The 13,473-nt window shown below is 41.9% G+C and overlaps 1 protein-coding gene across 1 annotated transcript in view; it reads left to right on the forward strand.

Moving 5' to 3' along the window:
• The window catches only part of P3H2 (prolyl 3-hydroxylase 2), a 216,715-nt gene that overhangs the window by 176,389 nt on the left and 26,853 nt on the right, over positions 1-13,473 (forward strand). Inside the window, exons 5-7 of the mRNA XM_068281207.1 lie at positions 4,699-4,841; positions 6,373-6,462; positions 9,753-9,793. Coding sequence (XP_068137308.1) covers positions 4,699-4,841; positions 6,373-6,462; positions 9,753-9,793 — 274 coding nt within the window. The remainder of the gene's footprint in view (positions 1-4,698; positions 4,842-6,372; positions 6,463-9,752; positions 9,794-13,473) is intronic.

A 13,473-nucleotide genomic window follows, 5' to 3' on the forward strand; every position in this document is an offset into this window, starting at 1 on the left:
ATTAAAAAAAAAAATTACAATAATAAAAAAAAAAAAAAAAACATAAATAGTTACCTAAGGGTCTGAACTTTTTAAATATGCATGTCAAAGGAGTATATCAATATGATTTAATAAATTATGGGCTTCTAAATAGTGATGGACGCAAATTGAAAAAATGCACCTTTATTTCCAAATAAAATATTGTCGCCATACATTGTGATAGGGACATAATTTTAACGGTGTAATACCCGGGGCATATGGGCAAATACAATATGTGAGTTTTAATTATGGAGGCATGTATTATTTTAAAACTATAATGGCTGAAAACTGAGAAATAATGAATTTTTTCCGGTTTTTTTCTTATTCTTCCTGTTAAAATGCATTTATAGTAAAGTGGCTCTTAGCAAAATGTACCACCCACAGAAAGCCTAATTGGTGGTGGAAAAAACAAGATATAGATCAATTCATTGTGATGAGTAGTGATAAAGTTATTAGCAAATGAATGGGAGGTGAAAGTTGCTCGGATGTAAAAAAAATTCAACCCTGTGGGCTTAAGTGGTTAAAGAGAACCCGAGTTGTGCTCATAAAATGAAAAAAAAAAAGTAGGCTACCTGATCCTCGGGGCTGAGCGGATCAGGTAGCTGCAAAAACTCGCCGCCATTCCCGTGGGCCGCAATGGCCTGGCCCATTTCCACTTTTGTGACCCCTGAGTCACAACGCAGCAACGAGAGACTGTGTATCTCTCACAGCGTGCAGGGAGGCGGGGAAGCGACAAAGGGCATGGCCAGGGAAAGAGAAGCCTTGTAGGAATGCCCCTGGTGGGTGTTTTGAACAGGGAATTCCTCTACCCTGTGTTTACCTCTGAGATAGCAACAAATATTGTCGCTAATCTTGGGGGGCTATAGCGCATGGGGGGGCAGAGAGCAGCGGTGTGGGGACACAGAGGCATGTCATGAGACAGAGAACATGCCTCTGTGTCCCATCTGCCCCCCCTCCCGCCAAGAACCACTTTGGGTTCTTTTTAACCTCTTGCCAACTGTGTCACGCTGATGGGCGTGGACAGCCTATGACAGCCCATCACAGTGGTAGGCTGGCGGGGGGGAGGGGCACTGGAAAAATACAAAAAAATACACAATTTTATTTAAAAAAAAAAATTATTTAAAAAAAAAAAACATTGGGGGAGCAATCAAACCCCACCAGCAGAGAACTCTGTTGGTGGGGAGAAAGGGGGGGGGGGGAAATCACTTGTGTGCTGTGTTGTGCGGCCCTGCACCGAGGCCTTAAAGCTGCAGTTGCCCTTCTTTGTGGAAAATGGCCTGGTCTTTAGGGGGGTTTAACAATGCAGTCCTCAGGTGGTTAAGTATACTTGGCATGAGGCAAAGCTACCTAAAGTAAGCACAGAGGTATGCCAGCGCCATGGAAGATGCTGGCGCTAGATAAATCAATAATAACAATGTCATGCAGGATCCACATACCTCTGTGATTTGACCTTTCCTGCCGCCATCCCCAGCCCCTGTAATCACTTCTAGAGATGAGCACGAATTTGGCATAATCATAACTTTGCATCATAATTCACAACTACGATGCAAAGTCATAATGGAAAATTTTAGGAAAAATCGTAATTAATTTAGAATGTAAATGTAATCAGGCACCATCATTTCACAATCTCTTGTAATTTTGTGCCAACTTTACCAGTTAATGGCAAAGCCTCCATACATGCTGTTGTCACCAAATTGATACGTATGTTAAAGAGATGAGTAGGAACAAGTGAAAAAAATTATTTTAAGAAAGACCTTGTAGTTTTTGAGATAATTTTAGATAATCGATTTTGAAAATGCAAAGGGAAGATGTTTCTTAGTGCTGGTTCAGACGGACGCTTGCAGAGCGTTTACCGCAAGCGTTTGGAATGTCGCGGTAAACGCTCCCATTCAAGCGAATGGGAGCGTTTACACCGAGCTTTTGCGCGCGTTTGCACGATCGCGGCGTTCGGCTCCCGATTTTTGGGAGCGTTCGAGCTGCCCCTGGAAGCGACATGTAGCTTCCAGGGGGCGGCCAACCGCGACGGCTAATGTCCCCCTAATTTAAATTAAAAACGCGACCTCAACACAACGCGACACGAAGGCTACGAAAAGCCTGACTGCGCAGCCGCCGCAACGCCCCCGAACGTGACGCCGCCGAAACGTCCGTCTGAACCAGCCCTTAAACAGACTCTGAAGCCTCCAAAAAATCAGGATCAGGTATTTACTTTAAAAACCTCTTTAACATAATTGCCCCACCTAAAACACCGCATCCCAGTGGTTGAAAACGCAATCACCCCTAACTCCCTGGGCAAAAATCCATGACTTTCCTGGTCGTGGATTTTGCTGCCCGGGGAGGCAGAGCTTTGGGCTCTAGCTCTGCCTCCATGCGCGTCAATCAGCGCTGATCGCCACCTCTCCCCGCCCCTCTCAGTGAAAGAAAGGAGTTTTGAATTAGGATGATACCATTTATTGGCTAACTTAGAGATGGATAAACAGTGAGCTTTCGGCTTATAAAAAGCCTTCGTCAGACTGGTTCCTGACCAAAACTGAAAAACACAGCTTATATATACTGACATATAGAGGAGAAACATTCTTTAGCAAACATAAATGTAATTAGATGCCTTAACTGTTATGGTACATACACACGGGTTACAATTGTCGCCACAACCACGTGGCACGCGCGTGCTGCGGCAACAGGTCCCCCGTGTGTACAACGCGCGCCACAATCCGTCGCTAGTAAGAGCTGTCGCCAGGCGATTGGCGCGGCCAATCGCTGGCAACAGCTGTTGCCGCAACTTCGACGCAACTGCCGCTAGTCCGCCACGCGTACCACGTGTGTATGCGGACTAGCGACAGCAACCCTTAGCCGGAGCACGGAGCTTCCGGCGGGGGGGAGGAACCTTCGGTGACAGCTTCCGCCGCATCTCTGTCCCTCTGTGCGCAGTGTGTATGGCTGCTGCACATAGGGACCTGGCAACGATCTGTCGCCGAGCTGTCGTGCACACGTGCCAGGTGTGCCAGCGACCAGCTACAACGGTCCCCCATGTTTTCTTAGCTTTACTCAGGAAGCTTTCCCAGGCATCCTGGCTAAATTGATAAGATCAACAGTTCCCTCAACATAACATAAAGTAGACTCTGGTGATGGGGAGACATCGTAAATTCCAAGTTCAAATTGTAACTGGGCTGGTTACATGCACCATTAATTCTAAGCTAAAGAGAATAATTTGTGGCATTTGAAACCAGCACATGAAAGCAAATGAAATGAATAGTGTCAGTAAACACCATCTTACACAGCATATGACACAAAGGGCCTGATTCACAAAGCGGTGCAAAGTGTTTGCACGCCTGTGAAAAGCCCTTTATCAAACTGAGTTTAGGCGTGATAAAATGAAACCCGCGCGAAATTTCCGCGCGCAAAGTTTTGCGTGCTCAATCGCACAGACGCGCGTGCACCGCACCGCGCTTCGCGCGCAGTGCCCATTAAGCCCTATGGGACTTTGCGCGAGTTACAGCAGAAAGCGGTGATAACTTTGCTAGTGCAAAGGTTATCACGCCCAAAGTCTTTTAGGCGTGATAACTGAGTTATCACCGCTTTGTGAATCAGGCCCAAAGAATGAATGAAAAGATAAAAAAAATAAAAGAATTGTGGCATTCAAAACCCATCGTACCAGCACAAGAAGTTAGAGTCCTTGTATCGATCCGTGCAGATGGATGCGTGTAGACAGCCCAAAGCTCTGCCTCTGTATGGAAGCGATCCCAGCAATGTGCCCCGGGGAGTTTGTGGTGATTAATCGAGTTTTCAGCCGCGGGGTTTCAGCTGCGGCGTTTTAGGTGGGGCAATTATGTTAAAGAGGTTTTTAAAGTTAAAACCTGATTTTTTGGAGACTTCAGAGTCTTAGTAACTGCCGTACGACCACTCCACGCCAATTGGCATAAACGCGGCAGCTCCCCCAGGACAGCCTAATGCCAATTGACGTAAATTCCTGGGGGCGGAGATTGCAGGGGATCATGCACGCTAATGCGTGCGCATCCACAATTGAATGGCGGAGCTCCGCTCCACCAACAGTCTACCAGCAGCGATTGCCGCTAGCAGACTGTAAACAGTAAAAAGAAATGTTTATTTTTGTCTATAGCGCTGCTGTACGGGGACAGCGCTGTCCCCTCTATTGGCTAGAAAAGTGATCAGCTCTCATAGGCTGATGCCTATGAGAGCTAATCACACTGATTGGCTCTCGGGGGGGGGGGGGGGGGGAGGGAGGGATGACGGGTAGTTAAATTTAAAGTAAAATAGATGTTTTTATTAAAAAATACAAAAAATTAATTTAAAAAACAAACAAACATAGCAGCAGTGATCAGATGCCACCAATAGAAAGCTCTGTTGGTGGCAAGAAAAGGGGACAAAATCATTTGTGCACTAAGTGTTATGGCTCTGCAGCGAACTTTTAAAGCTGCAGAGCCCTCAAATGTAAAATATAGCCTCGTCACTTAGGGGGTGCAAGCCTGTGGTCCTCAAGAGGTTAAGCTGACATTATCATACTATTTTTAAGGAAAAGTGTGATCATTTAAGAGTGGAGGTTTGTTGGATGTGGTTAAATGCTTTAAAAACATTTTTTTTTATTATGCTCAGTTACTGATAGTAACCTCATGTTTATCTTTACTTTTCATTTGATGGGCATGTATTTGTTGCATTTCCATTCAGTTGGAGACCATGTGAAAGCCTTGGAATGTGCCAGGTCCTATCTTCTCTTCCACCCTGAAGACAGAGATGTGTCTGAAAATGTCAGCTTCTATGAGAGTCTTCTAGAAGACTATTTGGATCCAGCTGACATTACACCTAGGAAGGTAAGCAGGAGAAACCATGTTACAGGCTGCCTGCTTATTGTTTATTGACAACTGCAGAAATGTTCCAGCATGCTGGGAATTCTCACAGAATAATAAAAGCCCAATGTCAGTGATGTAAGTAAACATACCATGTCATAGCTGAACAAACAGAAGAGATGATCAGTCACTCGTGTATAATTTGTCTTATACGAAAACGCAGGGAGAAGCATGTGATTGATTTGATCATGGAAACCTCTGATTGGCTGATCTTAATCATGTATTATTGCTGCTTCCTGCTTTAATCTATGTACTATGTACTATGTATTTCTGATTCTCCGCACACAGGGATCAGGACGTGATCCCTCGGGCAACAGTTTAGGGCTCGATGTTGTATAGACACGTCACTACCCTACAGTCTAGCGGTGCTTCTTTCTATGAAGGGGGCAAAGGGGCAACGAGCAGTGCACGGGTGGGCAGCTTCCTGCAGGTGGGAGTAGTATTGGGCATTTGGGCTTCACTAAAGATCCCACTGTACACATCCTGAATTCACTTTAGATCCTGGGCTGAGGTGGTCTTTATCACCTGCTTCAGCCGAGTTTTATCCAGTGTGTGTATGTAGCTTAATAAGTCTTCCCAGGAGGATAATTGCAATCTTTTATCCTATGTGCATAAAGCACATAGCTGAATACAAGCAATCCCATCACACGTAGCTCTGGAAGTTAGTTCAAGAGGAGGGAGATTGCAAGGTGTCCATAGAGTGTAGCTCTTGAGCTTCCAATGCTTAGCTGCTCCCGAGGTTTTAAATTTAGGTTAGGTCACTTGCCCGGAGGTTTGCCTCACCGTGGCGCAAGTGTCTAGTACTTTATACTTTGCATGCAAACCATATTGGAAGCTAAAGTTCCTCCTAATGTAATAAATGTTAGCATTGTTTTGGATGCAGGGCATGCATTTTTCAGTCTAATAGAGGTGGTGTATACCTATGCGATTAACCATTCAATTGCAGCATGTGTCTAGGGATGCGCAGCCTTCCCCCCACTTTTTCAGGTTTAAATTGATTGGTCCATTTTCAAGCTGCATAGATTTGCATAAAAATGTGCATACATTTGCATCAACTCGGAACAATTTGCATATCTGTGATCATCCCTAATCTCTACTGGCAATAAATAGCCTCTACTGTTGATAACATTAACTACTAAAGCAAATAAAACACTGCTAAAGTAAGCTACAAATTACTGGAGTGGCTAGGACTATCTCCTGGAAACACCACCATTTCATCTTTTGCAGTTTACTTTTACCCGGCAAGAAAAAGGCTTTTTAGAGAGATTGTGTAGCTACTACAGAATACATAAACCTCATATGACATTTAACCTTATACAAATGCTAACATTTAAAGTATTCATTTGTGATTTACCGGTTTATCTAATCAATGTCTTTGTCACACAGGTTGGTGTTTTACAAGAGAGAATGCTGCACAGTATGCCAGGGGAAACTGCCTGCATGTAATTATATTTATTTATACATTTGTGTAATACATATGTGTTTTGTTTTCTAGGATGCAAAAGAATTTGTAGCACGTCATAGATTAGAATCTGAAATCATTCACGTTGCAGCCGAAGGACTCGGGTTTTCGTATAGTGAGCCGGTAAGGGTTAATACTTCAAACTCTTCATGCTGTGTAGAGCTACTGTTTGTGTTCAGGTGGAAGTGAGTTTCCTCCAATAGAACTAAGATTTAGATACATTAATTCAACATCCTTCTCACCATGCCACTGCAGTGTGGGGCCTATTATATTCCATTCAGACTATGTTAGATCAGACAGAAGTGAGAGCCGCAGATTGGGGATACATGTATCTTATTTTACTGCAGTTACACATTGTTAGACCAGGGCATGGAGGAATGAGTAACAACAAAACTGCTTTGAGGCTTCAACTACACAGCCGGCTTGTTCTCCTCTGATGCAGGATTAGTTACAAATATTTTGTTTGCCTTGGTGAATTCCTGTTCTTCAGGCACAGTATTCCCATTTCCTGTCTGTAGCCTGGAAGGACGTATTTTAAGTTTGGCTGATCCGCTTTACCTATCTTTTGTTGTTGCTCTAAGTGGGCAGAAAGTTATGCCCACATTTATTGACTTTTATTTAGGCAAGGCTGCGAATAGTAATATTTGCATAACTGAGACACTAGCTCCTTTTGGACCTGTTCCAACCACCCAACCTGACCTTAATTCTGACCTACTATAATTCTCTAGTATTCTGGTCAAGAAGTTAATTACCCAAATTGGGGGAACATGTGTACCTAGTCTACAGGTTTGGCATTGTAATTTTTTGGAACTTGATAGACTAGTCTTCAGACCCTCTGGACAAATAGTATGCATCGCCAATAACCTCTTAGGTCTGTTGTTTGTTTCTTCCCTCTTTTCCTTACACCTTTGGGTTCTTGCTTTTTTTTTTTTAAATTATGGTTCACATCTTTCTTTCTTTCTTTCTTTCTTTCTTTCTTTCTTTCTTTCTTTCTTTCTTTCTTTCTTTCTTTCTAAAGAGCCAACATACATGCAGAAAGTGGGAATATCTGAGGTATGGGACATCATTTTCTATGTTGCCCTCAAAGCCACATAAAATGGCCTCTCCGCATAGCTGTTCACATATACCCTTTTATGAAATCCATTGTGTTGTATGTCGCTGCTATAGTTGCCCTCCATAGACCTAAATATTCCACCAGATGTTTTTACCCTTTTACTTCATGGTATTTGGATTCAGAATCTCCCTAATCCTGCACATTTTTACCTGTTTAGCCAGTGGCAAAGGTTGTGATTGTTCCAGGGTCCACTAGGGGCGCTCCCTCTACCCCAGTATTAGTTCTTTAATAGTACTATGTTGGTAATGATCACTTCTATACATGCTTTAATTAGTGGTAAACATTAACAAACAGTTCCTCTCCTCTGCTTACACCTCTCATGCTGTGGATGTCCTGGGCATATTTTGTGGCACCTTATGTATAGGGTGCTTGGGGGACCCTATACATAAGACTTGCACTGGGACCCAAAGCTCCTTAGATACGCCACTGTGTTTAGCAAAGCTACCTGAAAAGTGAACAAAGGTATATTCAGGCAACACTGATTGCTGATGGAAAAGGCATTCATCTTCTGATTAGAGAAGTAAAAACAGCCAAAGCTCTGGCCCAGCCCAGTCCTTTCTATGAAGCAATGTGTGGACATGTTCTGCTCCAATGAAGAATGCTCAGATAGGGCGCTGCCTAACTTGTAAAATAAAAGTCATTAATTGGATATTTGCATTGTTTAAAATATTATAACCAAAACCATTGTTTTTATTAATAGCATACATTGTTGTAAAAAACTGTAAATAATAGCACAGATGAAGACTGGTCTTTTCTAACCAGCTTCTTTTTACACTTTATCTACTCCACTGTATTATTGTAGATAATGTTGAAAATGAGATACTTGTACATTGAGTTACCATGGTGAGTTTCAAAACAACACTGTTCAATGCATATGAGTAGTCCAATCTATTCAAACAATAAATTCATATAAAGAGCTCTGAAATGCTTTCATCCTTGAAGAATGTTGGTGAGGACGAGGCCTTTCAGCACCAATGCATGATTTAGCTCAATAGTTCAAGTATAAAGTGTTTAGCAGAGCAGAACCTATAGTAATAAAACAAACGTCCCCCACCTCTTTCAGCAAACTTCATTGCGAGCAGAGCGGGCTGGACGTTAATAAAGCATGAAAAGCAGAGCTTACAGAAACTAATTCGTAGCTATTGTTCCTATTGAGCTGCAATTTGTCCTATCGGAGATGGATTCACTCTGAGAGATTACTTGACAAAACAATTATTCTTTGGCAGCCTAAAGCAAACTGGGGCATATACAGTTACCCATGTGTGATAAGACACTTTACGTTAACTAATTGCTTCAGGGATTGTGGCATTGAGCTCTCAGCTCTTCTGCTGGCAGTGATTTCAAGCCTGGCTGGACAAACAGTTTAAGACTTCACTGAATTTAAAAAAGAATAGTTTGCCATGCTGACCGTGATCCTCATAAAATGTGTTGACCAACTGGTAGACATATAGATAGGCATGTAGGATCACACGAGTGTGTACAAAGCACTACTACTACTCCTGAAGAAGAAAGCTCAACATGTACTGTACATCTAAGCATGCCAGGATCAATGAAATGCCACCTTTCAAACTCAGTAGTTGCTATTGAATAAATTCACCACCACCACATCACATGACAGCTTACAAACTCCAGACTTCGTAGGAGTGGTTGGTGGTATATAAATTCCTATAAAAAAGAATGCCATGCCCTGCATATGCTTGGGTATACTTTGTGGACACAATTGGAAAACTTGCTTAGTCTAGTGACATCAGCAACATGTTTTTCCAGAGTGTTGGGATTTCATGTCCATGTCCAAATAGGCTATGATGCCTCCACTGAGCTTTAATCAGGAATACTTTGTTGCACAGAATATGAGATAGTTTAGTTCTCACCCCTGGACTTATGCAGTGACAACAAAGTTGGACAGGCTCATATCACAGTCTCTGATATAATTGTTTTTTTACAGACAAATGATTTATATTCTTATATGTAAGCAAGCTGTAATATGATTGGTCATTAATCCTTGCAATGTACAGAGCCTAAACGGAAGGGATTGCCTGTTTGTTGTAAGCAGTTAGGGAGGTCACTTTAAAGACTTGTTAAATATTGTTAATAGCATTTGTGGTTAACTGTAGTTGTAGTTTACTTAAATAGACTTTGTATGACATGAACATGTTTGGATACTCTATGATAGTCCATAAATTAGCCTGTACTGTTTTGAACTAATTATATTTGTTATTATGATGCTCTGAATAGGTGAATAAAGTAAAAATGAACACAAAAATCCCTTGAACTCTTTATTTTTGCTTTATTTTTCCAGAGCTTCTGGGTGACTACTGGTGACCGACAAGATGAAAATAGGTACAGTTTCGATTAAAATGAGGCAATTCTGGATGTAACTGACTACCGAGAAACAAGATGGTTTAGCATTTTTACAGATGAGATACTTTAAAGAGAATCTGTATTGTTAAAATAGCACAAAAGTAAACATAACAGTGCGTTAGGGGACATCTCCTATTCCCCTCTGTCACAATTTCACCTCTCCCCGCAGCATTAAAAGTAGTCAAAAACAGGTTTAAAAAGTTTGTTTATAAACAAACAAAATGTCCACCACAACCGGAAGTAGGTTGATGTACAGTATGTCCACACATAGAAAATACATCCATACACAAGCAGGCTGTATACAGCTTTCCTTTTGAATCTCAAGAGATCATTTGTGTGTTTACCTCCTTCCCTCTGCAGCTCTCATGCACTGAAGAGTGACAGGCTGATTGTTTCTTCCTGCAGACAGCTCTGTGTCTGTAATTCCTCAATATGTGACAGCCCAGCTCCTTCCACAGCCTGACAGAGGACGATTTATCCAGCTTGTAAAAGGAAGCTCTCTTCTCTCACTGACAAGAGAGCAGAGAGGCTGCCTAATGTAAATAACACACGGGAGTGTGGATAGAGGGGGTCTGGAGTGGGGCGTGCATAACAGATCAGCAACACTGAAGAGTTGGCAGCCTTCTAGACACAGGGCGACAAATCTGACAGGGGAAAGATAAGTTGATTTATTACAGAGATGGTAATAGTAGAAATTTCTGCAGTAAGCCAGAGCACATTAGAATAGGTTTAGGAAATTGTAGGATAGTAGAAAAAAGGATGACATTTTTGTTACAGAGTCTCTTTAAAACGAGAAATACTGTACCCCAATTCCTTTACAAAACATATAAATGTTGCATTTTCAATCCTAATTCTCAAACAAAATAATATTCAGATCAGTAAAAAATATATACTAATAAAAAATGTATATATGCTGATGATCAAGCTTATGAAGGGTGAATTATATATGCAGATGTTAGTCACTTGATAGGACTGAAAATAATCATGTATGTATAGGTGAAGGGGACAGTTAGAATACCACTTGTAAGCCCACTTATATACTGTATGTTTGTCTATACAATGACCCCTAAATGATGGTCCTAGAATATGTTAAAAAAGCCCAAGTCAACTCAAGGTGTGACAGCTCCAAGCAAGTAGCCTACAAAGTGGATTGAAAAACCTCTGGACAGTAGACAATGTGACTTAACACCATGGGCTTGATTCACAAAGCCGTGCTAACTCATAGCACGGCCGCGCTATGCTTCTCATAAAACTTTACGCGCGCTATAACAAAGGTTTGTGTGCGTTGCGTAGTTTTGCGCACATTGTGCGGCGTGAACGCACGCAAAGGTTTGTTATAGCGCGTAAAGTTGTATGCCCGGTAGAAGGCGTGAAAAGCATAGCGCGGCTGTGCTATTAGTTAGCACGGCTTTGTGAATCAAGCCCCATATGTTAGCAAAATTTAAGTAAAGAGGAACTGTAGTGAAAATAGCATATTGAATAAAAATGTTTGTTGTTGTTGTTGTTCTATTTTACTTATTTACAGTATTCATTTATAACTTATTTAGTCAATGTTTGCCAATTGTAAAATCTTCCATCTAACTGAATTACATTCTGAAACGTATCAGGACAGTTCCGCATAGCTAAACAGCCTAGGTTGACCATCACTGAGTGGATGGGGCTACATAACAATATACAGTACAGCTATATATAGTGTTTCTGATGCTGAAACCAGGAATAGTACTGTAAAGGTGCAGATCCTAAATAATTTACTGCATTCTACTATACAGTACATCACTTTTTCAACATTGTGTTATGCTACAGCCTTATTCCAAAATAGATCAAATTTATTTTTTTCCTCAGAATTTTACACACAACACGTCATAATGACAATGTAAAAAAAAAAAGTTTATTTGAGATTTTGGCAAATTGATTCAAAATAAAAAAATGGAGGAATCACATATGCTCAATATTTTGTCAATGCACCTTTGGCAGCAATTATAGCCTTACCTTACCTGTTTTTGAATATGATGCCACAAGCTCTGAACACCTATCCTTGGCCAGTTTTGACTATTCCTCTTCTCAAGCTCCATCAGGTTGAATGGGAAGCATCGGTGCACAGCTATTTTAATATCTCTCCAGAGATGGCCAATTGGATTCAAGTCTGGGCTGTGGCTGGGCCACTCAAGAACATTCACAGAGTTGTCCTGAAGCCACTCCTTTGATATCTTGGCTGTGTACTTAGGGTCATTGTCCTGCTAAAAGATGAACTGTCACCCCAGTCTGAGTTCAAGAGCATTTTGGAACAGGTTTTCATCCAGGTTGTCTCTGTACATTGCTGCAGTAATTTTTCCCTTTATCCTGAATCTCAGTTCCTGCTGAGGAAAAACATCCCTACTGCATGATGCTGCCACCACCATGCTTCACTGTAGGGATTGTATTGTCCTAGTGATGAGCGGTGCCTGCTTTCCTACAAACGGGATGCCTGGCATTTGCAGTGTTCAAACTTTGCTCCTCTGACCAGATAATTCTGTTTGTCATGGTCTGATAGTCCTCCTTTAGGTTCCTTTTGGCAAACTCCAGATGGGCTGCCACGTGCCTTTTACTAAGGAGTGGCTTCCGTCTGCCCACTCTACTATACAGACGTTTGTCCCTCTGGAAGGAATTTAATCCATTTTGGGATTATAAGACTCTATACGTTGGTTGCTATTGGCAACAACACTACACCTTCGTTTCGGCACAATATCACAGGAAGTGTGATAACTTGACTCTCATCACAGCAAGCAGGATAGGAGATAGAACTTCTTAGGCATCATCCCAGTTTCAAGGAGTTTCAGTTTATTCAGTAAACAGATATACAGATGCTCATCCCTACACAGCGAAGCAATTGTTCTGTAGTAAGCAGTGGCGGCTCCAGCTTCAGATTTTTGGGGGGGCTCAAAGGGGGCACGAGGGCTGGCAGGCCGGGCTTGGGGGGGGATTTGCGCCGCGGTGAAAAATTGGGCGTGGTCATGATGTCATGTGGGCGGGGCTAACTGTAATGTAGTTGTACCAGCTAACGTAGTTACATGGAAAAAAAAATGAAGTAAACGCACATAATGACAGGTAGCCTTTCACCAGTAAATGCACATAAGAATCAGCTTTTCAGCAGTTAATGCACGTAATGACAGACAGCGTTTCCCCATTAAATGCACATAAGAGACAGCTTTTCACCAGTTAATGCACATAATGACAGACTGCGTTTCTGCAGTAAATGCACATAAGAGCCTGCTTTTCACCAGTTAATGCATGTAATGACAGACAGTTTCCCCATTAAATGCACATAAGAGACAGCTTTTCACCAGTTAATGCACATAATGACAGACTGCGTTTCCACAGTAAATGCACATAAGGGACAACTTTTCACCAGTTCATGCACATAATGACAGACAGCATTTTCCCAGTAAATGCACATAAGAGACAGCTTTTCACCAGTTAATGCACATAATGACAGACAGCCTTTCACCAGTTAATGCCCATAAGAGACAGCTTTTCACCAGTAAATGCACATAAGAGACAGCTTTTCACCAGCTAACGCACGTAATGACAGACAGCCTTTCACCAGTAAATGCACATAAGAGACAGCTTTTCACCAGTAAATGCACGTAATGACAGACAGCTTTTCACCAGTAAATGCACGT

Source organism: Hyperolius riggenbachi, chromosome 4 (genome assembly GCF_040937935.1).
Source record: "Hyperolius riggenbachi isolate aHypRig1 chromosome 4, aHypRig1.pri, whole genome shotgun sequence".
Lineage (NCBI taxonomy): Eukaryota > Metazoa > Chordata > Amphibia > Anura > Hyperoliidae > Hyperolius > Hyperolius riggenbachi.